At 40.1% G+C, this 26,201-nt stretch overlaps 2 protein-coding genes across 4 annotated transcripts in view; one reads left to right on the top strand and one right to left on the bottom strand.

Annotated features, from left to right (window-relative positions):
• The first annotated feature begins 1,159 nt into the window (after positions 1-1,159).
• On the top strand, positions 1,160-23,125 carry DGCR8 (DGCR8 microprocessor complex subunit). Its single transcript, XM_040602711.1, has 14 exons — positions 1,160-1,311; positions 6,829-7,824; positions 8,273-8,435; positions 9,884-10,026; positions 10,749-11,031; positions 12,662-12,859; positions 14,177-14,278; positions 14,872-14,970; positions 16,128-16,210; positions 17,366-17,466; positions 17,906-18,012; positions 18,220-18,347; positions 18,777-18,890; positions 19,239-23,125. Exons 2-14 carry the CDS (start codon positions 7,102-7,104, stop codon positions 19,320-19,322), a joined length of 2,328 nt encoding a protein of 775 aa, XP_040458645.1. The 5' UTR covers positions 1,160-1,311; positions 6,829-7,101; the 3' UTR covers positions 19,323-23,125.
• TRMT2A (tRNA methyltransferase 2 homolog A) overlaps positions 19,517-26,201 on the bottom strand; it is a 13,132-nt gene continuing 6,447 nt past the window's right edge. For 2 of the 3 annotated variants that reach the window (XM_040602725.1, XM_040602739.1), the window contains 3 exons: positions 25,933-26,049; positions 25,616-25,712; positions 19,517-25,314 (listed from right to left, as the gene is read on the bottom strand). In XM_040602725.1, coding sequence (XP_040458659.1) covers positions 25,026-25,314; positions 25,616-25,712; positions 25,933-26,049 — 503 coding nt within the window. In that variant the 3' untranslated portion in view covers positions 19,517-25,025. The remainder of the gene's footprint in view (positions 25,315-25,615; positions 25,713-25,932; positions 26,050-26,201) is intronic. The other variant, XR_005829219.1, reaches the window with a different exon arrangement.

Here is a 26,201-nt window from a genome sequence, read left to right as displayed (position 1 = left end):
TTTCATAGCAGTACTTGGGGATCTCAAAGACATGAGGTAAATATCAGAAGATTCTAACGTCCTGAAATGGCGTATGGAAGAGAACAAAAACGTTTATCCCAGTTAAATGCTATTATATTGTCAGTGATTAAACCAGTATGTATTATGATGATGTTTTGTACCTGATGTTGATTTCAAATCAGTGTGATAGTGGAGGATGAAGGAGGCAGTGCTTTAAATATATCTGTAAAAGCTACTATAGTTCTTTACTGTTGGGGCAAATTATAAAGTATTGGAGTGAACTGGAACAGCAACTGTTTAACCCTTTAGAAGTAATTTTACGTAAATAAGAAGTTTTCTGTACTTAGAAATTGTGTCTGAACATTGAGAGCTCGGTGTTAAGCTGTGAGCTGCTTGGTACATACGGCATGGAAAATAGTCCTACTTAAATTAAAAATATAAATCAAAGTTTTGGAGAGGTAATACTGTGCTGCTGCTTAAAGAAAGCAAGCAGTGTTTGTAGGAGAGGGGCTGGGTTTAGCTAACTTGTTCAGTGGGTGAGGGCCTGGAGCGGCCCTCCGTTCCGCTCCGGTAAAAGGCGGTAATTCCTCCAGCCTTGGCTTCTGCTGCAAGATAAGATAAACGAAGACTAAACCCGCGGCGCGCCAGCGGGCGGCACTCCTGCCCCATCCGCCGCAGCCCGTGCCTGCGGCGACGGCCGTGGGTGAGAGCCTTGGTGGAGCCCTTCTGCTGCGGGGCACGGGCCGGCGCTGCCCCTTCCCCTCAGGCGCTAGCTGCCGCTCTCCCCTCAGCGGCTGCCTTTAACGACCTCCCTCCGCGCCGCTCCTGGCCGCCGGAGAGGCCGGGTTGCCCTGGAGACGGCGCGATGGCGGCGGGGCTGTGACGGACCGGGGCCTCCCAGGGGCCGGGCGCCCGCGGCTTCCCCAGGCCCCAGACAAAGGAGCCCGCCCTCCGCCGGGCGCCGCTCCCCGTCATGGGCGGCCGCGCCCTCCCGCCGCCCCGGTCCCGCCCCCGTCTCCTTCTCATTGCCCTGCGGCGGTGAGGGCGGATGCTTTTCGGGTCTCTATTGGCAGAGCGGGTTAACATGCCAGGGAACCCACCAATGGCTACCACGATTTCAAATCCCTGACAGCAGAGACCGGGAAGACAATTGGCTGGGCTAGCGCGGAGTCTCGCCTGTCGGGCGACCGGAGCAGGCGTTTAAAGATGGCGGCAGCGGCGCAAAGAGGGGGACGGCTTTCGTGAGGTGGCCGAGCTCGCCCTCCCCCCTCCACTCGCGGAGGAGCGGCGCGGACACCGGGCATGGCTCAGGTGGGTGCTGGCCCCGTGGGGCGACGGGGGGGCCAGTGCACGAGTAGGGCTGCGCGGCCCAGCCGCCGCCGCGCGGACAGTCACTCCTCCGTCCCCACAGGCCGCGGGGCCGCCTGGCCCACCGCGCCCCCCGCCTCCGGCCCGGCGCCCCGCGGAGTCGGTCCCCGAGCAGCGCGGGCCAACGCCCCCGCGTCCCGTAGCTGGAGGGGGGCAGGGGCCGCCCTGCCCGGCGCGGGTTGCTGTGCGGCGCTCCCCCCGCTCCCGGCGGGAGCGTCCTTTCCTCAGAGCTGATGCGCTCGGTTCAGCTGCGGTGCGGGGAGGGGGGGTGTTTCCCGCCCGCCGCTCGGTCCCGCTGCTCGGTCCCGCTGCAGCCTCCGGGGCAGGAGGAGGGAAGCGAAGGCCGTGCCAGCCTGCTCTCCGCACACCTCCTGGTCGGCGGGGTGATGGGGGAAGCTGTGGCCGGAGTCGGCCCACCGGGGGGCGGCGGGGGGCGCGTGTCTCGCACCTCGCAGGGCGCGGCGGGAGCGGCCGAGCGGCGGCCCTTGGCCCGGGCGCTGCTGTCGGCCTGGGGCGGTGGGGCGGCCAGGCTGGGGTGAGAGTGGTGTGGCTGCCCCGCACTCGGAGTGCTGCTCGCCTGTGCCTTCTATTAATGGCGAAGGGCAGTTAGATGTTCTTAAACGGCCTCGTTCAGTCTCTAAAAGGTTTATTCTCCTAACTTTCTTCACCTTTTTTTGCCTGGAAAGATAGAGTTCTCTGTTTTGCACCTCTTTTCCCTAGGCTTAAGGTTTGTCTATGAAGCACGTTTGCCTACTGAGAGCACGGCCCCCCTCGCATCCAGGCAGCGCTCCCGCGTACCGAGTTTGAGGGCGTGCTGGGGGAACCCATTCCATTTCTTTGCTCCTTCATGTTGTTAGAGATATTGAAATGAGATCTTTACTGTTATCTTCATGAGCGCACCTCTCCTCCCTTTCGTCTAGCTAATTAAACTTAGGGGTTCCTGTTGTTAATTCTGGATAAGTTAGGTCGCTAGTTCTTTGGGGCAGCTCCTTTCAATTATTGGGATTATTTTGCTTTTTTAGAAAACGAGAGGAGAATTTGGTTCCTTATGTCTGTTGTCTTTCTTTACAAGTAAGAAGCTATTTGTGATGTGAAAGGAAAAATTATTTTTCTCTTTCCCAGGCATCAATTTGCAAATTTTTAAAAAAGTTTCCAGTTTTACGCAATTAATTGAAACTATCTAAACCCTGTCAGAAAACTAGTCAAGCTATAAAAGCAGCAATTGCTTTGCCATTTCTGAAGGTGCATTTTCAAAATTATGTACTCTGTTCATTCTGAAATGCGATGAAGCCTTGCGAACTAGAGAAGTTCTTGAGCCTTGTCTGTATTTGCCACTGATAATGTTATGGTTGGGCCCCAACAGTATTTTCTTAAACTGCCTGGACGACTTGGACAAAGTGGTTATTTTCTTCAGAATCTTTCTATTCTAGAGCTGATAATCGGGAGAGGAACCAGTTCCTGTATCTAGTAGTTAACTTACAGAAAATTTTTTTGGAGTCTTCCTGTTCTGGGTTAAAGAAAATAAAATCAGCCTGCTTAATTTGGGGGTTTTCTAGTAGTTGATGATAATAAATAGAATTCACTTATTTTTAGGACTGTACATATCAAAAAGATACAACAGGTATAAGTATAATAAAAAGAAGGTAGTTAATTGTGAGCGAGGAATTGCACTGACAAGGGTTAAAGATAAGTGGATCTTTTAGCATAATCATTGCCTCAATAAATTCTGCTCTGCGGAGTTGCCATTTGGAGCTGGAGGAGGAGGAGGACTTTGTATTTGGAGAGCAAATAAGGAGAGTTTGCTCTGAGCCACTCTTCCTTTTGGGTTCCGCTGAATGTGAAATAAACAGTTTCAGACAAGGAATACTTTTTATTTTTAAAAGTAATTTTTGAAGAGAGAATCTGTGGTATATGTTGTTCCATGTTCCTGACTGCAGCTACAGGTATTCGTGAAGAAAGTTATGTTCTTTATTGAACTCACTTGAAAGACTGCCAACATGTGGTATGGTGAAGGGAGTTTCTCTTTGAGTTTGGGCAGTGCTGGTTACAAATTTTAAGATTCTGTACTTTTTCTTGTCTTGAAAAGAGATACTTTTTTTCTCTGTGTACTCTCCCCGCTTTCTGATTGCAGGAATAGGCAGTGACACTTTATTTAATGTAGTAGTAGATTATTTTTTTTTTCTTTCTACCTTCAATAAAGATCTGTAAGACAGCCAAGCCACTACTTTTATTGGGGCCTGTGCAGTTTGCTGTGTTACATTTAGGTGTTCACCGTGTATCTGTTTCTCTTGAGTTTTCTATGTGACATGAAACTTTTTCAAATTGGTCTGCTGAAGTAAGAGCAAGCAATTAAAAATAAGAAATTTCCATGTATTGATGACTGCAGAACATGAGCTGTGTATTCATATTTTCAGCAGTTCATCCAGAGTTCCTTTGGTGTTTTGTACTGGCTGTTGCAGCTGTCAATGGTGTTTTGTATTTTTTAAGGAATCTTTATGGAACTGTCGAAGGAACTTGGTGAAGCCTTGGAGAATAAGATCTGTTCTTTCAGGGCCAGTTAGTAAAGGATGACAATAGGCAGGCTAACTTAGGTTGTATTTTAATATTACATAACCAACTATGCTAGGTCTGTGTTTAGGTATGTGTGGTGGTTGGGGTTCCCTTGATCCTAAGGTCTGTTTGGCTGTATTTAACTTACTGGGTCATCTAACATAATTTTGGTTTTTGTCTATTCTGTTTTTCTTTCAGAATACCTGATATCTATGGGAAAATCGTTACTGGTTTTGTTGTCTTCTTTTTTTTCTGTTTGTTTTTTTTTCCCCCAACCTCTGTTATAAAGGGCATATTGTAACATCGGTTGGCAAGAAAGTAGATGGGAATTGGACCTGTGTTACTCTGCTTCTCCCGGGCTTTTTGTAGCTTATAGGAAGGTGTTGTCGCCCACTGTAACTGTAGAGCCACCAGACTGTTATCTTGCCCTAGGGATGTGGCAGGTTTCTGACAAAAGCTAGTTTAAACTGATATTGGTCTGGTACTTTTTCTGGCCACAGTATGCGCACTGAGTAGCAGACAGTCCCTGGCAGTGATTTGGTATGCTGTTCATTATTTCAAAGCCAACAAGAAAGGGAAGACAACAAGAATTTCATTGTTAATAGTACTTGAATAGAATAACAAGACATCTTCTGTGATGGAGGTGTAGTATCAGCAAACTACCAAAGCCAGGCAGGTAAAGATTAATTTCTTGTGTTTTGACATTGGTGGTGTTAAAACATTCTTTAGCGTAGGAGCAGCATGTGTGTCAGGGATGTGGAAAATTGATTTAACAGTCATGTCTTACAACTTGTCAAACATATTCTTTCTAGTTGGACCAGGTAGTTCCTTGGTCATATGGGAAGGTAGTGTTCTTTCAAATTCTGGAATACCAATTTCAGTATTTCATTTCTGTGTAAATTATTTATGTTTGCTCTTTTTAAGACTTTTCTGAAGACTCCAAGGTGGAAAAATTAGATTACTTAGGCATTTAGGTTCCAGCAGTTAGTGAACCTGGTACTGTGAGTTTTGATTCATGTGTTCAAAATTAACAATGAAGACACTAATGATTTATTGTGAAGAACTTAATTTGTCATTCACTTTTTTTCCTTTTTTAATCTGAAGATGAGGAAGGGGGAAGGTAATTAGCCAAATATATTTTTAGAGGTGTTCTGTATTAGGTGTTTCAGAAACTGTTGAAAGAAGAAGGAATTATCACTGCTCAGGTGATTGTATGATCATCTTGTTAGGATGGAATGGATTTAAAATGTATAGAACTACTTGTTTTACTGGTCAATGAGCTGGTTTTTCATTCTGGAAAGTAGTATGTTTGTATTGGAGAAGATGGGATTATTTTAGAGTGTTTATCAAAATTGAGTCTTTTTTCCTTAGCAATTCTCCAATGCATGTCAAGCTTAGAGTATTGAATGCATCAGTTTTGAGTATATTTAAAAAAAAACCAAAAAACCACACCACAAAAAAATCCACAAAATATGAACTTTTCTGTTGCCCGAACAAAACTTTTTTTAATTATTAAATCACTAAAATAGTTTGCTTTGTTATGTATTTTGCTTTCTTCCAGCTTCCAGGTAGGTAGCTTCTTCTGTATGCTGCTGAATTTGAATTGATCCCATTATAAGTCCCAATTCCCAGCTTCCTGCCTTGCCCCAGTTGGTGTTTGGATATTGTTTTTGGTTTGTTCTGGCTGGCGTAGAGATACATTAGAGAATTGTATTTGGCTTCTCCAAGTCCCTCATGACAACCCAGTCATTTTGCCCTGTTGCCTTCAAATGTTACACAGCAACACTAAGTACTTGGAGCTTATCTTTCTAGAACACTTGGGTAGGCTTTCTCTGCTACCTGGAAATACTTTGAACAGAGCAGCTTCAGCCAGCCGGCTGTCTCAGGCAGCGTATTGCTGCTTTATTTCTAGCTGGTAGGAAGATTTAAGCCTCGTTTGGGGTAGCATGGAGGGACTTGGAGAAACCAAAATAGCAGGTAAGAAATTATGCATCCTTTCCCCAGGTACTTACAGTCCTGCACAGATGACAAAAGTATAATTGAAGAAGCCATTGAAGACATGGTAGAAAGAACCTGCTTAATGTAGAAAAGAAGTAAACAAACCCAAAACACACACACCCCTGCACCCCCACCCCCCCCGTAAAATTTCCTACAGCAATTGATTATTTTTGCCAGGTTAAATTACCAAAAACACTGGGTTCTAAATGCCTTCCAGAATTCATTTGAGCTTTAATGCTACGTATCTGGACCTGAATTCCTCAGACGTAACAAATACATAGTTGCATAATAGTATGGAGTATAAGATCAAGTGTCTTGTATCTGGTTATCTAGAGAGTCATTTTGTGTGAGCTTTTAGTAAAGATTTCCTGTTAAAACTTCCAGTGAGATTTCAAAAATATCCAGTAACTTAAACTTCCAAAAAGCCATGTGTCTTATAAGACCATAGTTGTTAAAATCTTGTTGGTTTTGCAGATGGTCTTAAACTGTAAGCTAATTATCCTTTCTGCTGTGTGGGTAAGTATGGCTTGAATATCAGGTTATTTTAAGTAATAGGAGAATCCCCCCCCAAATGCACCGGTTTTAGTCTGGTCCCTACGAATACCATGCTTAAAGCCCTGCCTGCTAACCAAGCAGAGATAGTCAACAAATTATACAGGGAGCTATGTGTTAGCAAATTCTAATGCTGGTATACAGATCAAGCAGTAAATACAGTCTAATTCCAGTCTTGTTCAAAATGGTGTCAAGATATCCTGCTTTTTCCACTGTAAAATGTCACTCTTGCTTCTACTTGAAATTTATGCCAGAAGGAGTGACGTTTTTTTTCTTTTTGCCTGGGATACTATTTCTATTTCTTTTCTGTGACAAATATCTTTTTTTTTTTTCTTCTTCTTCTTCTTCTTCTTCTTGTAGGTTGAAAGAAGAGAGACCTGCTTGTCCAATGAAGATGCAGTCTTAGTCTTCAGCTATTTAAGCTGAATGCATTGTGATTTCCAATAATTGAGACAGTGATTCTGAAAGCTGTCTACATTAATGAAAAGAACAATGTAGTCAGCTTAACTGAATCATCAGTGTTGCATATTGAATAGAACATGATAAACCAATCTTGATGGACTTATGCATGTTAGGAATATAGATATAAACATTTATTAAAGCATTGTTTTTTTAAAAACAGTAGTTTTAAAAATGGAGAAATATGAAAATGTACCACCCCTCCCTAAAGAACCTGCAAGAGAAATGAATGTGGAGAATCACACTTGTCCCCCACCTCTGCCGCCTAATGAACAGCCTCCACCACCTCCCCTGCAAACGTCCAGTGACGCAGAGGTAATGGACGTTGGCTCTGGTGGTGATGGACAGTCAGATACCCCTGCTGGGGACACGCACAGTATCTGCAGAACACAGCTTCTCACAAAGGGATCTGCCTGCTACAAAAGTCGTCTTATAATAGACCCTAACAATAGTGACCAAAGCCCAAGAACTGCTCGTCATGCACCTTCAGTTCGAAAGTTCACCCCAGATCTTAAGTTGCTTAAAGATGTAAAGATTAGTGTTAGCTTTACAGAGAGCTGCAAAAGCAAAGACAGGAAAGTTCTGTACACTGGAGTTGAGCAGGATTATAAGGCAGATACAGATTTTGGTATTAATAATGTCAATGGGGATTTGCATGTTTGTCCTTTTGGTGGTAGTAATGGTAAAGCTGTAGGAGTAGGGGGTGAAAATGATGACAAGAAGGATGATGAAAATGATATTGATCAGGAAAAGAGAGTGGAATATGCAGTTCTGGATGAGCTAGAAGATTTTACCGACAATTTGATGGAAATAGATGAAGAAGGAGGAGGGTTCACATCTAAAGCAATCGTTCAAAGAGATAAAGTGGATGAAGAAACCTTGAATTACTCGTATGAGGTAAGTAAATCCACAGGTTTTTGGTGGGTAAGAGGTGTCCAAGTGGCTAGAAAAAAATATGCAAAGATGTTCACTGAAACAGTCTCTTTTAGAAATGTGCAGTACTTGAGTCAAAAATGCAGAACTTTCAGGGGCAGAACTTCGGCCGAAGACCTTTGTAAATTATCTTGGTCAAGCTTCTGAGTTGCATGGCAGCTTCTATAGTCCTGTTTAAAAATAACCTTTAAAAGGCTTTTTACACAATTACAGCTCATTTTGTCATGAAAAATAACAGTTCTCACTTACAAAAACTTATTTTCTTATTTTTCAGTCTTTTTAGTGGCATCATTGGAAATTTCTAGTTTCTCTCTGTATGGAAGTACATAGCAAAAATGTATACTTTTTCTTTGCAAGGGGAAAGGGAGGTTAGTAGACCCAAAAGGATAGTGTCTGACGGAGTCTCTTTCAGGATGACTTTGATAATGATGTGGATGCTCTGCTGGAAGAGGGTCTTCGAGCACCCAAAACAAGGAGACTAGAAAATGAGAAATATGGTGGTGAAAGTGATCACCAGTCTGATGGAGAAACAAGTGTGCAGCCAATGATGACCAAAATTAAAACTGTACTTAAAAGTAAGATAATGTTTGTTAAATATCTGTATTTTTTTTTGTGTGGTGTATGTCTCTAGAACAAAAGCATATCAGCAAGTGAAGTGTGGGATAGCATTTCTCGCAACGTAGTTAATATGTTACAGAATTTTATTGTTTGAAGGCTTCTTTCTTTAGGATACAATTTTTTGGGGAGTGCTTTTGGTCTTCAGCTGTTGTGTGTGATAAGAATGTATTTTAGTGTGTGGATTTGTGAAAAAATATCAAGCACGTTACCTCAGCAGTGGGGAGGTGAATGAGGATATTGTTTTATTTTTTTTTATCTCCAATACCCTAAAACAGTGGAAGACTGGTTTTGGTCATTGTAGACTTCTTCCTACTTTAGTTATTTAACTTCTGTTGTTGAAACTGCTCTACATTAAGTCTTTATGCATGCAATACTAAATTTAAAAAAATCATTAGGTAACTCAGTGGCTTTGCATTTATCCATTTTCATCGTGTAAATGTTACAAACTACTAATAAAGAAAAGCTGAGAATGTGAACCAATCCAGAAATATGTAACTGAAAATTGCTTGAATAGGAATTAAAATTTGAACCGGCTCTGGAGGAGAATTTTACAGTTCACTGTATGCTGAAATAAGAAACCAAACAGGTTTTTCCCTCCAAAATTTTATACTAACACAGGACTGCTGGGAAGCTCCCAGCCAAGATGAGTCTGGTCTCTGATTTCTGATGTAAAGAGGAGTGAGACCGTTCTCAGATTTCTGGAATTGAAAGGACTGAGGCCACATATTAACTTGAGTGTGAGCATAAGATTTTACAGCAATACTCTTTCTTTTGCTGTGATTCTTCATATTGGCTTATTGCACTCTAATTTCAGTCTTGTTTTTTGGAAGAAGTAGTCTTCTTGTTAGCTAAGATTTCATTATAGAGGCTTGTAGATCTGGTCCTGGTTTGTATTGTGCTTATGCTGAAAAATATTATAGGAAAGCCTTAGCTTACAGCCTGAGTCATTGCTGCTCTTTGGGTCTATGGGTCTAGTGGTGTCCCAGTACAAATCTATCCCTGAGTGTCAGGTGCAAAAAATTTTAATGGAAAACTCAGTTGTTTCAAAAGCAAGTACAACTTTTCCATTAGATATAGTGGTGCTGTGATGACAAAAATATATTAGAAAAAATGAAGAGAAAGTTCAGTGGTGAAATGAACAAACCTGTCTTTATAAAAAGTTAGTGTTACTGTTGCTTTTCAGTTGAAACTGTAACGGAATCTGTAATTTTGCAGGATTTAATGTGGGTTAGAAGCATATGCCTTTTTATTAAAGCAAAATGAAATCTTTCTACAAAACTTTAGTCTTGTTTCAGTGTAGGTTTATAATTTGAGACAGAAAAAGCAAAAAAAACCAAAAACCTTGATTCTTGTTCTGTTCTTCTAAGCAGTCTATCCAAGTTTAAAGCCATTCTTTGCTTTAAAGGTCGTGGCCGCCCTCCTACGGAACCTTTGCCAGATGGATGGATTATGACATTCCATAACTCGGGCATTCCTGTATATCTGCACAGAGAATCTAGAGTTGTTACCTGGTCTAGACCTTATTTCTTGGGAACAGGAAGCATAAGGGTGAGAACTGTCAATTACTTAAATTCTTAATGAGATCAAAAAATTAGATTCTTGCCTGCAAATAGCTGAATAGTTTTCTACTCTAGCAGGCTTCTTTCGAGTGTTAGAGTTAAGGTACTTGAAAAGTAAACTCCTGTTTCTGAAACTATGATATGATTTTTCTTACAGTGTTTTTTCTCTTTGGTTTTGCAATGAATTTTGGGCAGGTAAAACAAATGAGATGGTCATGCCTTTGTTGTTCTAGCATATGGCTGCAAAATGTTGTTTTTATTACAGCATTAAATTTATTTAGATCATTTATTTGTAGCTATAAACTAGGCCTGAGCCTGCAGCTTGTGGTCCAAATTTACAGAAGTAAGCATGTGATGTTCGTGAACCCAAGGAATCTGCAGAAATTGAATTTAATGTCATGAGCTTATACCCCAAGAGAGCTCAATGGATTTTATGAAAGCAGGTAGTGTTTGCATGTAATGGAACAAAATATAGTTTGGATCTAAAACAGCAAATGCACTCGAAGGTTGGTATCAGTGTTACACGGTGTCAAGACACCTTAGGAATGGACGTACTCAGATCTGGAGTCAGAACAAGATTGATGATGGAAGAGAAGCTTGAGCCTAGACTAAATAAAAGTAACTTCCATCTTAGTACCTTTTTTTTTGTTTGGAGTTTTTTTTTGGTGACCTTGAGGTACTGAAACCTTCTGTATTATTTTACATTTGCAGAAACATGATCCTCCCCTTAGTAGCATTCCCTGCTTGCATTACAAAAAAATGAAGGAAAATGAGGAAAGGGAACAAAACAATGACATTACCCCAAATGGGGAGGTATCACCTGTAAAGCACCTAGATAAATCTTCAGAACTGGATTGCCAAACAGAAGAACCAGATTCTACTGCAGCTGATTCTGGGCCTTTAGATGACAAAGACCCCTCAGGGGGAGATGCAGCACAAGGAGCCTTAGGACAAGTTAAGGCCAAAGTTGAAGTATGTAAAGATGAATCTGTAGGTATGTATGGGAAGTGGAGTCTTTTCTTGGCTGGAGTTGGGGTGATGGCATCTGGGATAGATATGCTTTGTTGCAGACTTGGCACCTGAGTGTATACCTTGCCTGAGATTAAGTGGTCAGTTGTCTTTCTGCTTGTTGTTCTCATATGCAAAGATCTGGAGAAATAGATCCAGTATTAGAAATCAATTTTGATTTTAACAGGAAGAGAAAAATATACAGTGGAGATTTTGCTGAAGACTTGAGAGTCCAGTGCAGCATGCAAAAATGAAAATTTTGGAAGTTTAGTCCTGTAGACTTTTATCTTAGTTTAAGAATCAATTAAGTCAATGTGTACATATGAATTGTTGTCAAGTGTGTTTGTGTGGCTTCTTTAAATAGGCTTTTCTGTGCGGTCTCTATATTGGCTGAATTATATCTATTTCAGTATGATCTCTTAAGATGAATGATGCAGTTACACTAAATTTGCTTATTTGCACAAGTCTAGCAGAATATGTCATGCAAATGTAATTGCACTCATGCAGAGGGGTGTGATGCTTCGTTATTTATGCAAGTCTGAAGGCTTGTACACAAAAAGTTGCATAAAGAAGTTACATCAAAATCGCTGCCAAACTTACAGAGGAACTTGGAGGGAAGCTCATCTGCCACTTAGCACAGCTATGTACCTGCAGGTACCGTCCATGTGAATTACTGCTGCTCAGAACACTGACAGGGATTGTAGGCTGCCATTTACCTTTGTAGTGTTCAAACATAAAACTTGTCATCACATGTCCTCTTCAGTCCAAAAGCCATGCCAAAGGATTAAAAAAACCCCAAACACAATACTTCGCAGCAAAACTAAAACCAGTGAGCGCTTATTTTCTACATGAAGTTCACCTGTCTATCTCTTTCTTTAAATAGGATCTGTTCTGTATTACTGAAAAAAAATTATTGAGTGATCAAGTGTGTGACTTGCATTTGGAATTCCTTGTGGAAGGAAACCATACCAACAGCTTGCTTTTCTTTGTTTACATCTTGGGATGCTATTGTTGACTTTTGCTGATATGATCTGCAGAAGTATCCTGTAAAGGAGAAGCAGCTGTACTCCAAGGGGGCAGTCTTTTAGTACTCTGTGTGTGAAAATGAACGTGTTAAATTCTCTTTAGAGGCCAGCAGATGCTGGTGGAGTTCATGGAGCATCATTATCTAGTGTGTCATGGTATGCTGTTTAATAAGTAGGGAGCAATAGTTGGTTTTGGCTTTAGGAAACTGAGGCTAATAGCGTAACTGTTTTTACTCACTGTATACCTTTCTTCAGGTAATGAGAAGGTGAATAGGTGATGAAGTAGAGCAATTACTAGTGTTTTGTTACAAATTGTGTTGGGTGTTATGCTGGTTAGGGCTTAGTAAACTGTTCAAGTGACAAATGTGGTTTTTTTGTTTTGTTTTCCAGTTTGTACGTGTTTTGCATTTGACCCAGTAACAGGAAAACTTGTCATTAGTTCTGTTAGTGTAAAAGAGTGTCTTAACCTTGAGTGTGCTACTTTTGCTCCTATTTTAAAAAAGTAATTATAACATTTAAAACGGTGGGAATGGCAAGCTTGATGTTTCCTCAGTGGTAAAGCAGAGAGAGTAACTTGCTTGTGTTTCTTAGATCTGGAAGATTTTAGACGCTATCTAGAAAAGCGTTTCGACTTTGAACAAGTTACTGTAAAAAAATTCAGAACCTGGGCTGAGAGACGGCAATTCAATCGTGAAATGAAGCGGAAGCAGGCAGAATCTGAGCGGCCTATTCTGCCTGCCAATCAGAAACTCATTACCTTGTCTGTCCAAGATGCACCTACAAAGAAAGGTTAGTTTGCGTACCTGTAGTTCAAATATTCTATATCAAAGACTAATTACAGTTCTGAACTTGACTGAAAAAAAAAAAAAAAATCCTGTAATAAGTTCACTTTCTTCTTGTTCTAGAATTTAATGTTCTTGGATCCATCATATTACATAGCAAAGGAAAAATGCTGTAAAAATATACTACTTATTAAAAGAATAATTCCTAAATGATTTTTATTTCAGGTTGCAGTCGTGGCAACCGATTACTACCTTCAGCTACCAGTTACTCTTGGTTGTTACTAAAAACACTCATGCCTAGTGGTTCAGTGCTACTGCCTTCTCTGCTCTAATTGGTCCCAAATTAGGGACTGATTACAAATGCCAGATTGATCCAGATTAAAACCTACAATTAAAAATACCAATTTAAAGCAGTTTGGGAGATACAGTTAAGAAAACTGTGCGTGCAGTTGTGTCCTGTGGTGCCAGGAGTGGATATCATGTCTGATGAGAAGCTGGGGGAACTGGATCTTGGCTGTATTGGCTGTGTAGCCATAATAGTATGTTTAACTGTGGTCTGGTATTTAAAATGTCCGTAGGCCTGTGACTTGGGTTTTCTTGTTGTTTTGTACATTGTTGTGTTTCTGGGTTTCTTCTCTTTAGCAGAATTAAAGCTTGTAAGTTGCGTATTGACCATTCCCTGTGACAGGGAAATGCAGTGGAATTTTTAGTTAATACACTTTACCTTAAATTCTGGGGTTAGAGCCACACTGAAACTATTTAAATTAAGAACTTGCTTGCACTTCATCTGTCTAAATCTTTCCCATACTGCCATAGTAGCTGCTGAGGCAGGGTTTGTGCTGTTGACTGACAATACTGTTGCAGGAAAACCCTCAAACTTTCAAATAAAAAGGATTTCATGGGGAAAAAAAACCCCAGAGTGAATCTGGTTTGCAGGTTGAGGTCTATATGCCTGTTGTTAGAAGGGAGGTAAACATGTTTAGGAGCAAATTGGAGGATTTATAATTGATGTTAGTTGTCAAAAATGCTGCATGTAGAGGTTCAGAGGCCATGGGACTGCAAACATTGAACACAGAATATTTGACTTAGCTCATAATAATTAGTGCACTTCTAGCCGTTGATAGATTTCTTAGACTTATTTCTCAATACTTCTTCAGAGAAAATGGACTTTGAGGTCATAAGTATCCATGTCTGATTCAACAGCATTGCATTTGATTTGAGCGGGCACTTACCCCTTGGAGCTTGGCATTTAATTATTTGTAGCAGAAATTTTAAAGACTGAAACTGCTTAGCTGTTTTTTCCTCCCTCTGTCTTTTTTTGTAGAATTCGTCATTAATCCCAATGGGAAATCTGAAGTTTGCATACTGCATGAATATATGCAACGAGTCCTAAAGGTTCGCCCTGTTTACAATTTTTTTGAATGTGGTAAGTCTGTTAAGTTTTTTAATCGACCACATGCTGTTTTGAGGGGCTTATCTCTTGCTTGGTTGTCTGGGGGAAAAATATTTGAACTATGGACTTTTTTCCTAGGGAATGTCTTGAAAGTCTGTTGTGAGTCAAATACTTGATAGGAAGCATGTTCTGTATCTTAAACATGGCTTTGGAGGATAACAGCAGGCATATTTAAAATAACAGTACAAGTTATGTGCCTAAGTGAAAATGGATTTGGGTAGCTCATTTGCACCTGAAAGGTTGCATCAGTGACATGGGCAATTACAGTGTTATTGACTGTGCACAATTAATATTTGCTTATACAAATGATCTCTTAAAACGTCAAAGTTCTTCATCTGGAAGAACAAAGGACATGGTGGCAAGTTTCTTTTGATGGAAAACTGTTAGGTTTTCATACACTAGAGTAAGCAATTCTTCAGTCTTTCTGAAGAGTAAACAATTTCCATCCATCTTGAAGCTGAAATGAAGAAGAAAACAAACCTTGATAGGGGTGGTATTTCGTGTTCATGAGTATTTTACATTAGAATTCTGAAAAGCATTCTTTTTCTTTCCTCCTCCATTTCCAGAGAACCCAAGTGAACCTTTTGGAGCCTCGGTGATTATTGATGGAGTAACTTACGGGGCAGGAACTGCCAGCAGCAAAAAACTTGCCAAGAATAAAGCTGGTAACATTTTTTCTTTCTTAATACCATCTGCTGAATTGTTTGTTTATTTTCATTTCTGCTTTGAAGATGACGTATTTTCCATAGTAAGTAGGAATAATTTTAATAGTCAAAGAAGGTACGCTTGTGTCTTTTTAGTAAAAGTGATAAATACTGTTGCAGAGTCTTTTCTGACCACCCTAGGTTACAACAGTGTACTGGGAGAGAAGAACATGAAGAAACTTAAATGTAAACTATTGATGTATACTGAGGAGGTCTAAGTGTCTATGATGATCAAAGTAGTAAGAAGGGGTTGGAGGCTTTGTATTTATGCTGTCACCTGCTCTGTAAACACCTGGTGGTGGATTTTAGCAAAACGTAAATCTTTGCCCTTCTTTAAAAGCAAAACCAAAAAAATTCCCTCAAGCTTTTGGTTCTCTCTGGTAATGAAACAATTGCGCTAAACTATGTGATTGATTTCCAAGTACTTGTCTTCATTAATTAGTTCTAATTGTGTAAGTCTGTAATAACTAAGATCTAGATGAGCATGTGGCTGACACCTTAGACCTCCTTAATGTCTTTAGCACAAAGATCAAGAAAAATAACTTCTCAAAATTGTAAAGATATGTCGTGTACCTGTGGCACTTTCTGCACTTGGGAAATACATCAGTGTGGCTAAATTGCCAAAAGCCAGCCCAGAACTGTGCATGAAAAAAAGGGTCTTGCTATAAAAATCTAGGCAAATTGTGAGTGCACTTCTTGTACAGTACTGGGGTTCTGAGTGCCCTAGTGATACAGGCTAGGGTTTGACTGGAGTGACTAAGGGATGATGACAACCCTAAGTTTAGGTCCTAAGGGCTCTACATCACTTTTAAAATGAGACCTGATTTTTTTTTCTTTCATAGGCATTTGCAAAAAACAGGTTCTTCTTAGTTTAATTAGTTGTGAGACTTTCATTACAGAATTGAACAAGTAGAAAAATATTTTTCTTTAAAGTGCAGGTGAATATACTTCTTACAAAACCAAGATGCCAATCTTATCTGTAAAGTTGTTCTCTGTTCTGAGTGGAGATTTCTAGGGGAGATGTGAGGCATGCTTAAGAGAGTGCTTCGTTATGCTGTTGTTCTTTACAAGTGTTGCTTAAAATAAATTTAATCAGGATATTTAATCATTTTCTGCAGCTCGAGCTACACTGGAAATCCTTATTCCTGACTTTGTTAAACAGACCTCTGAGGAGAAGCCCAAAGACAGTGAAGAACTTGAGGTACAGAGCTTTTGCTTGTTGACTGGAGTCTGCTCATTATTGGAGTCTGTTTTAAAAACATTCACCTTCAGTGTCAGAAATATTAATAAAAACTCAAAGCATTGTTTTCTCAGTGGGATAGAAATGTGAAATTTTTCACTTAAAGCAAGATCTATGACAATCAATCAAAATACTTCTTTTTCCATGGGAACCGTCAGAAAATGTACTGTGATACAGAGAACTAGTCCTCTGTTGAAGTAACAGGTCACTTATGGAAGACCTGAAATGTTCCACGACAGCGCTCTGCCTGTGCTGTCCTGACTTCCAGGGTCATCTGGCTGATGCCCTGAAAGGTTCAGAACTAGATGCTGTCAGGTTTTGTGTGATTGTCTTAGAAGACCAAGTAAGAACAAAAAGTGTCCAGGCTTCTGAGGCGTTTTTACTTACCTGTGAAAGCTATTTAGTGCCAGATCAGACAGCTAAAATTCCAGGCTTTAAGCAGTGGCATTTGAGAAAATCAAAGGAGAAGTTTCTTTAACTGGAGAGTGTGCACTGTGTTTTCAGGTACAGGAAATATTTAATAGCTTGTTCAGCAGTGATGCATTCGCTTTCAATTCAGCATGTAACAGACCATCAGTAAGGAGTAAAGGAAAAGCCTGGAAGGAATGTTTTAATTTTGAAAAGTGTAATACACAGAATGAGCTGTTTGTACATTTGCTTTAACGTAAAACTGTGTTGTAAGCCCTACGCTGTTGAAATGATCAAGAAAACAGATGAGTTTTTTTTCATTGTTTTATAATAAAGTACAAAACATTCCAATAGTTGTTACATTTTCTTTTATTAAACCATAGCATTTTGTTAAGTAGAATATCATAATTAGTTAAAACAAAGTGAGAAAGAGTGATGAAGGATTTTTAAGATTGTCGTTTTTATGTCCATCTTGTATAATGTAAAATTGGAGTTAAAGGAATTATTTAGATTTCTGTATGCAAATACATGATTAGGTGTGGCAGTTTTATTGATGTTGTAAATGCCTCCATTATGGATTTAAATTTAAAGTATTAAGCTAAGAGTAACAGAATTTCTTTGCTGCTGCAAAGGAGAAATGAGGGTTAAGAACACTACTAAGGTCTTATTTGTGCGAAAGCACAGTAACCCTTTTCAATTCCTTTGTAGTATTTTAACCATATCAGTATTGAGGACTCACGGGTATATGAACTCACCAGTAAAGCTGGACTCTTGTCTCCGTATCAGATTCTCCATGAGTGCCTTAAAAGGTGAGGCTGTGGAATAAGAAGCAAATTCTGCTGTGTACGGGTGTTGGGCCTGGGCGTACTGTGTGCCTGGTTGCTGGTGCCCATGGTGTCTGGCAGCAGCTTGGAGGTTCGTGGGCTGGCCCAGCTCACTGGGGCTGTACGGGTTAATGCTGGATCTTCCTGCAAGTCATATTTGCTGTTCGTGCCTCTTGTCTTCTGAGATGAGGTTTTAGCTGTGGGACATACAGATCTATTTGTTCTTTGTTTATACAGGCTTGCCTTTCCAATCAAGTCAAGTTACTGATCTGAAAATGAACTCTTTATTAATTAATGTCTTAAAATTTATTATTAATGTATCTGCTTTCATTGCAGTGACTGTCAAAGACAACTGCAACCACTTCAGTTGAGTGTAATTTTACTTAGTATATGATACCAATTATTTTTTTTTTTTGTGCTTAAGAAACCATGGAATGGGTGATACATCGATAAAGTTTGAAGTGATTCCTGGTAAAAATCAGAAGAGCGAATATGTAATGACTTGTGGCAAGCACACAGTGCGAGGCTGGTGTAAGTACAGTACTTGGTGTGCCCTCTGATAACATCTTCCTTTTTTCCTGTTCTTGTTTGTTGTCCATTTTGTAGGTGCTTGTTCAGCTATCTAGCTTGTTACGTGCTGATTCTACTCTTCTCTGCTATCTCAGTTTTGAATAATGCAAGTAAACATCTTATTACCTAATGTGCTAGTATTGACACATTTTCATGATTATTTTACAGGCAAAAATAAAAGAGTGGGGAAACAATTAGCTTCTCAGAAAATCCTACAGCTACTGCATCCACATGTGAAAAATTGGGGCTCTCTTTTGCGTATGTATGGTAGAGAGAGTAGCAAGATGGTTAAACAGGTGAACATGATTTTGTTTGATTGTAACCTACCTTGCAATTGTATTTTGGCTTTTGTATTTTTCTGGGTTTTTAACTAGTTACAGCAAACTTTTAATGGTGTCTGTTTTGGCATAGTAGCGTTCTTCCCTGTCACGGTAGAGGCAGTATGCATTGGTGACCGGTTCTCAGTTCTTATGAATTGATTCTCATACCTTGCTATTGCCAGAACGTAAGATGAGTGCTTTCATTGACAATAATAATTGTGTTAATCTTGCATCTTCCAGGTCGAAATTATATAACCTAATTAATATTTAACTGACTCATGGAAATAAATGTTATTACTTAAGGAAGTACAGCTATCACATACTAAGCTTCTGCTCCACATATTTTAGTATTTTTTTTTCATCAGAAAAGCTTATCTGTTGTTGCTTTATGGTTCTGTTGAATAGGAAACCTCTGATAAAAGTGTGATAGAACTTCAGCAGTATGCCAAAAAGAACAAGCCAAATCTGCACATCCTGAACAAGTTACAGGAAGAAATGAAAAAACTGGCACAAGAAAGAGTGAGTATCTGCTCTTTGTGTTTACAGACATGCCATGGGTCAGGCTTACCGGCGATCAGAATTTTTACTTGTTTTATGTCGTGTCTAGCATCAAGAATGCTGTTAAAAACTTCATGTTTTGGGGAGGGCTACTTTTAGAGTGATTTTCATTCTCTCTTGAACCGGCTTATAAATTGATTTTACCTTTTACCTACTTCACTAAATTTATTTTCAACATTAGAACAAGTTAACCTTTCACAACAACAGTTGATGCAAGTTTGGCTAAAATTTTTCAAGATTCTAAATCAATGTTTTATTATTATATTCTCTTCATGACTGTGTGGTGGTGTTTGTATCATAACCTTTTAGGAGGAGACGCGAAAGAAACCCAAGATGACAATAGTGGAATCGGCTCAACCTGGTAGTGAACCTCTCTGTACCGTTGACGTGTAATGAGAAAATTTACAAGCGGGGAGCAATAACACAAATGGAGGAACTAGATTTTTCAACCATTATTTAAAAATTGTTTGCTGCAGAATGCAAGATAACTTCTAAAATCCAAGCTGCTTCAGTTATGCATTGTTCTTTTTGCATCATCAGGGCAATATTACTTTTTCCTATTTTCTTTTTTTTTCTTTTTTTTTTAATACCTCTGAGATACATACGTTTAAAGGATTGATCATAAAGATCTCTACTTGGGCAAATGCATAGAGGGCAGGCATGTTCACACAGGATAAAATCAATCAAGCACTTTTTCCTGGAAAGCCATCCATGTTGTTTGAAATGGATGTGTTTTAAGGATGAAATTCAGAATATCTATGTACAGGTTGAAGCTGGTATTATATATATACACACATTCATATATATGTATATATAAAATAAATATATGTACATCTTCTTGTATGAACATGCCTAAAACTATTTTTGTGAAAAGTTTTGTTGCATTTCAGCACATAATAATATGCACTGATAAGACACTTTGGTGACAAATACATGAAAGTGATGAGCAATGCTCCTAATGCCATAGGATTAGGCCAGTAATGATGTTTGTCTTGTTTCTTTGTCTCCTGCCAGGCTTAGTTACTCAAGATCACAGTATGCAGATTTTTTTATTACTTGAAAAGAACAAGTATACTTGGTAGTGTTAAGAGCAACAGGCTGGATATCCAGAATTACTGGGTTTTCTTTTAATTGAAAAGAGCCTGTGGTAGTTTACAGATCAGCTGAAAGGGGGAAATAGGACCCTATTTATTTGATTAAAATAAGAACTGTAATTTGAAAGGCTGTTTTCAAAGCTTGGAGCCAAAACACAGCTGAGGATGGTTGACAGTCTGAAAATATTTTGCCAATGATGTGTTCAAACACCTTCCACTCCCTTCTCCCAGCAATAACACAATTTCTCATTTGTTTGGTGTCAGAATACATCTAGCTTGGTCAGCTATGTCTTAAAATTAATTTGCACCATAAAAGCAAAGGAATTTTTTAAAAAAACAAACACAACCCTAAGAAATCTGAAAGAACTGCAGCGATTTAGGTTTTTTAAGAAGTTTTTGTTTTTACTTTTTTAATTACATTTTTAGTTTTTAAAGAAAAAGTGTAACTTCTGCAAAGAAAGTTAGAATGTAGATTTGGAATATGACATAGAGTAATGAGTAGAATGAGACCATAACAGGTTCAACTGATAAATAAGGAAATCACAAATATGCAACTATTATAAAATACAATCTTAGAAAACGGGCAGTACTCACCGCGTCATCTGAGGCTTTATGAAATTAAGCACAGAAGGAATTGGTTTGGCTGTAGTGAAAGCGCTGCTCTGCGGGTTTCCTTCCGCGTAGGGGGCTCTTCCCTGGGCGGTAAGTCTGCTCTTGGAATCGTGCCTGAGGGTTCTTTGTTCTGAAGGAAGAGAGCGAAAACTAAGGTGGTGGCAGGGTTCAGTGATGTCCCCAAGCATTGTACTGCTCTGTCTGACACTCCTCCTCCTGTGGGAATGAAAGGGGTCAGCTCTTGGTGATTGCTGCAGCTCCTGGTACTTCAGGACAGTCATCGGGGGGCTCAAGGAGGGCGTTGTTTATGGGTTATTGGTTTGGGGTTTTTTCCCCACTGTTACACACAGAGTGCTGCAGTATAATGAATTTAGTGCCTACTGGATTGTAACGATACTGGCATCAGTATTGCAAGACCTTCTTTTAATATCGCCCATTATTTTGGAAATACATGGACTTTAATTTCTATCTCAAACTAATGTTTTCTAATATGTTGCGTATAATGTTTGAGGTAAAACAGGAGGAGTCTTGGAGTCTTACCTGTTACTGTGTTTGAGTGATATGCTCAGAGGTCTCTGCAAATATGAATTCACCCCGTTTTTTATTCTTGTATTTAGCTTTTCAGTTCCATGAGTTGTAATCCTGTTGTAACAGGATACGGGTAGTTCGAAGACTATACATAACTATTATTTAAAGAAGTGGCCTATCTAAAAAAAAAAACAAAAAACCTAAAAAAAAAAAAAACAACAAACAAAAAAAACAACAAAAAAAACCACTGCCTCTGCTTTTTTTTGTATAGCTTTAATAAATCTCCATCTTTTGAAGGGTATATAATATTGGTGCAGTAGTGACAAGCAGTGATTACTGTTTGTCTCTCTCTTTTGGGTTTTTGAGTTTTTTTTTTTACTTTTTGTTTTGTTTTCATAAAGACAGGGCTTATATCTTCTATGCCTAAATGTATTGCGCTTTTAGGTAGGTTTTACTTCAGCTTATGTGTTTTCAGCAGAAAAATCTATACTTGGATGGCACTGTAAAAGACAAATCACCCTCGTAGATATTTTTTATTTCTCTGAAATCAGAATGTCAGTGCTTTTGCAGGTCACCTGCAGAATATCCGCAGATGCCTCGCTTACAAATTTGTTTTCATTATTTTTAAGAGGATTGCTGTATTACCTCAGTCTGCCACCATCAGAATCACAAGGTGACCATTGCCCTTAATTAAAACATCCAGAGATTTCATTGTGAACCAAAGCCTAGAACGTTTATTATGCATTCTAAACAAAAACAAACAAAAAAAGATGGTATTAGACCTTGCTGCAGCCTTTAACTGGAGAGATGTCCAGAAAATAGCGCAATAACTGCTGGAACAAACAACTTAACTGCTGTTTATGTCATTGTGAAGTATTCTTGTGTTTTAATGTTTACTATTGTTTGGAGTGTAACAGTCTTGCATTTGCACATAAGCACGAGCTGCTGTGATAGAGGATAGATCATTGCATTAACTTCAGCTTCTGCATGAACACTTACAGTGTGATTCAAGATGTATCCTAAACTTGTCTTGTAACTCTTGTGTTTTCTAGGTAATCGGCTGTAAAGGTTTAGATCTTGATTGTATGAATGCATAAAACAACTGCTGCTTTTGTCACTGATACTTGTTATTTATCCCTTCTATATTCAGAGGAGGATGGGTATTTTTATAGGGATGGAGGGTATTTTTAAGAACTGTTCCATCCTTTGGGAATTAGCCAGTTTTTGCTTTGCATATTATGTGCTTCTCGACAAAAGTGTGGTATATTGACTTTCAGGATTTAATTTGTGTGCATTCAAATCTTTATGGTACTGATGGAAAACTTACTGTGACTTCCAGTGACTAGTCAGATGCTACCTATTTAAACACCAGTCATCCAGCTTTTTCTTACGTATTTATTAAACAAAACTGATGAAGTAGTTGGGTACTCAGAAGTTTGGAAAGACTATTATGCATAAACTTAACCGCTGTATGTAAACTTCCACTTTCCTGTGATGCTGTTAGGCTTTATACAGACATATTTGTAACATCCAGGTCTTGAAAAGCATCACGATTATCTTAATTCTCTAGACTGTGCTTTGGTTCTGGAGTAAAATTCAGGAAGTGACAGCCTCCTGCCTTTCCGTGGAAAGCAATGTGAAGTGCAAGAAGCCATGCTGTTGTTAACCAAATAAAATTATCAGTTACAGTATTCTGACGTTTATCTGAGACAGTGAAATAACCACAACTAAATTAATTCTTATTGCCCAAGTAGGTAACAGTGGTTGCTGTAGGAACTGCGTTGGGTGCAGCTGCTTGATGCCAGTGCTAAATTGGTACAACTCTAAAGCCTCATTTTCACTGAGCCTCTGCTTGCTTTTTTTCTGCACAATCATATAATCCTATGTGTTTGGTCTTTGAGTACTACATGTGTATTTTTCAGACAATTAGTTTTGAGCAATAAAGTTTGATATTATAAAATGCTCCAGTGTCATCGGTATTGTGATAGCTTAAGCATATTCAGAAACGGGAACTTTTATTCCTCAAGTCCTGTAGGTATTTTAAAATAGAAATTACATCAGTGCAGGCTCATTGGTTATGGAAGTACTTACCTCATTGCTCCTTTTTGGTAAGGAATTGAGTGTTTTCATCCTTAGACATTGCTTAGAATGAAAGGAAATTTTGAACCTTTTCTGGAATTGCAATTTTTATTTTTTAATTGAACGATGATGTCACAGTTGGAAATGACACAACGCAAGCTTGTTGGGTTTCATACCTGTTGTCACGTGCCCACCCAACTAAAAAGGAGGGGGTAGCGGCAAGCCCGTGTGCTATGACAGCAGATTTTTTGTTCAGTCCCTATTAAACGTACATTAGAAGTGTGTTCAGTAGCTTGAGATTTAAAATTGTGATCACTGCTAACAGTATTACTGTCTCTAGCGTGGCTTGCTGTCAGTTACAATGACGCAAGGAGCTGAGCAGCTGTGCGGAAGCACGAATCCTGGCGGGAGAGCAGCTCTGTGCCAGGGTGGGACTCGGCCAGGTTTGTCTGTGCGTACGCTGGAAGCGTGGCTTAAGGTGCTGGGCCCCATCACCAGGTCGCGTTCACTGGCGTGGCTGGGGCTCTGCTGTACGTGCAGACCTGACTGCGTTAAGGTTTTGCATTGAGTACAGCTGCCTTTCTCTCTTCCTGCACAGGGCTCACAGTAAGACAGATGCCCGAGCTAAGGACCTTTTGCCTAGGGCAGTTGTTTGGTAGAAAGAAACAGTGTCCACAGTACCTCAGCTATAACCTCAGGCACTGAGTAAGCTGAGGGAACGCTCCCCTTGCTTTCCCATTCTTCATTAAGCACTGAATTACATATCACTCCACCATAAATGGTTTTTCCACGAGGCTGATGTTACCCCTCTTAAAGCTACTATAGGATCAAAAAGCCTCTGTGGGGCTTCCTAGAGGACAGCCTTCCCAGAGATCATTGTGACATCGGAGGTATTTGACTGAAGGCATCCAAGACTTTTACTATAGTCAGAGGAAAATGAGCCTTTATCAAAAATGAAAAATTTTCTGCCAAGGAGGATGGCCTGGACCGGTGTCTACAGGCAACTTCAGGCAGTAAGTTCTCATGGGTGAGGGTGTGCCTAGAGCAAAGTCATCACTGCTTTACTTGTACGTTGTAGAGAGTGATCTAAGCAAGCCATTATTGTATTGTCAGGGACGCTACAGTCTCAGCATAAATCAGTTTTAGACTGTGGTTTTATTAGAATATAGATTTGTTGCTTCCTAGCAAAGATCTAGCACGTGAATGATTTATGGAAGGTTGAAGATTGCTAAACCTTTACCAGCTTATTCGAAAGACAGGGCACTGTTCTGACAGGTGGGCAGAGCTGGGGAAAGTCAGCACTGACAGTGACGGGTCCCTGTACCACACTGACCCGCTCAGGGAGCTAGACTGTGCTGGCAGGGCCCTCACTGCTCTGCTCTGGGTGGTGGTGAACAGCAGCTGTTCACTAGCACTTGTGTGGTGTATGACACTCAGGCTGGAAGGGATGGTGTTGCATTAGAGATCAGCCCAGGTTTCAAACAGTTGTATCTGAATATAGTTGTAGAATAGTTATTTAAAGCTGTTTCAACCATTTAAAAGAGTGAGCCCACCAGATGTATTACTTCACTCACCTGAATTTCCCCCTGAGGGCAGGAGGGGAGAAGCATGATTTGGCCTAAGAGTATGTAATAAAATGTAGATCACATTAGTTTGATGAAATCACTTGGAAGCCTTGCAGCTCGCTCTGTTGTACCGAGATTTATTACCTAGATGTTACAGCACCAACGTTACTGAAGCATCTAACAAGCAAAAGTAGTTTCTGCAAAGTGTCTCCCAGGAGTTAAGTAGATTCCTTCTCTTCAAGTGCAGCACCTGCACCTTCGGGAGTTGTCTGGCTTCTGTCAGCATTGGATGGGTTGATACCATCCAAGCACTCGGCGTCATGTCCTGCTGCTGGGCCTTGAGCAGCATCAGGTGTTGCTTCAGCAGAGCTCCCGTTTGCGTATTCCACCCTTTCAAAGAGTATCAGTAACTCGCAGTGCCTGGTCTGAGGGAAGAGATCCACAGCCACCGCCTTAACGGGACGGAAAGAGGCTCCTTTGACTCTGTTGGAAGGGGCCCGGCACAGGCTTGATGGGGAAGAAAGGGGAGGAAGAACTGTGTTCACATCGCAGTTTGCTCTTCACCACTGCTACTCTTCTCAGAAAGGTTTTTCTTCCCCAAGGCTCAATTCCACACTGGTGTTACTCACCACCCCAGTACTTCCATTGTTACTGGCATACTGGGCAATACAGTTGCAATCCTGCTGTGAGGCAGGTGTCAACTGTTTCTGGTGAAAGGTAAATACAGCTCATGGTCCCCCTCCCCCAAGAGCACATAGTCAGCTTCTTACCGCATTTACTTAGTCAGCTTAACGCATGAAATACTCACTCCACAAAGTTATTCATTGCGGCTCTGGGATTGCAGGACACATAGATCAGCTTCTTCAGATGTTCAGCTCTTCTAATGGCAAGAATTACCTTGGAATCTAGATGATCAAAACCAAGACGGCTGTTTACTGCGCTGTGTGCATGAACACACGCGCCGAAAAATTCCAGGTTATACTCCAGCATGAAAAAAACTGTTGCAATACCCTGTTGCTTCAAGCTGTACCTGAAGCCTCCTGCTTAATTCATTCCACTGATGTTTTCTTAGGTTCACGACCAAACACCCACTGGGAGAACAGACTTAAGAGAAGGTAAACTTACGCAGCCCTGCTCGTGGTGGGTCTACAATAGTAACCAGGTTCTGAGGAGCTAATATGTTAATTAGAGAAGGAACAATGTCTTCAGCCTTCCCACAATGAAATTCAATATTACTCAGTTCTATATTAAAAAAAAAAAAAAAAGATGTTATCAGAGTACTTACCTAGTCAGAGCATCTTTCAGCACACTTAAATTGGATATCAAATTCAGATGCCTTAGTAACTACAAATTGTTTAGTGTACCTTGAAATCAGTGTAAATACAATAAATAAA

This window comes from Falco naumanni, chromosome 1 (assembly GCF_017639655.2).
Source record: "Falco naumanni isolate bFalNau1 chromosome 1, bFalNau1.pat, whole genome shotgun sequence".
NCBI classification, from domain to species: Eukaryota; Metazoa; Chordata; class Aves; order Falconiformes; family Falconidae; genus Falco; species Falco naumanni.
Note: the sequence above shows the minus strand (reverse complement) of the source record. Positions and strands in the feature narration are given on the sequence as shown.

Bases quoted from the DNA above. Each gene is read 5' to 3' on its own strand.
- DGCR8 (XM_040602711.1), top strand. From the start codon at position 7,102: ATGGAGAAATATGAAAATGTACCACCCCTCCCTAAAGAACCTGCAAGA. The intron at 12,860-14,176 runs GTTAGTTTGCGT...CTTTTTTTGTAG, and splicing joins AGATGCACCTACAAAGAAAG to AATTCGTCATTAATCCCAAT. The intron at 18,013-18,219 runs GTAAGTACAGTA...ATTATTTTACAG, and splicing joins GCACACAGTGCGAGGCTGGT to GCAAAAATAAAAGAGTGGGG.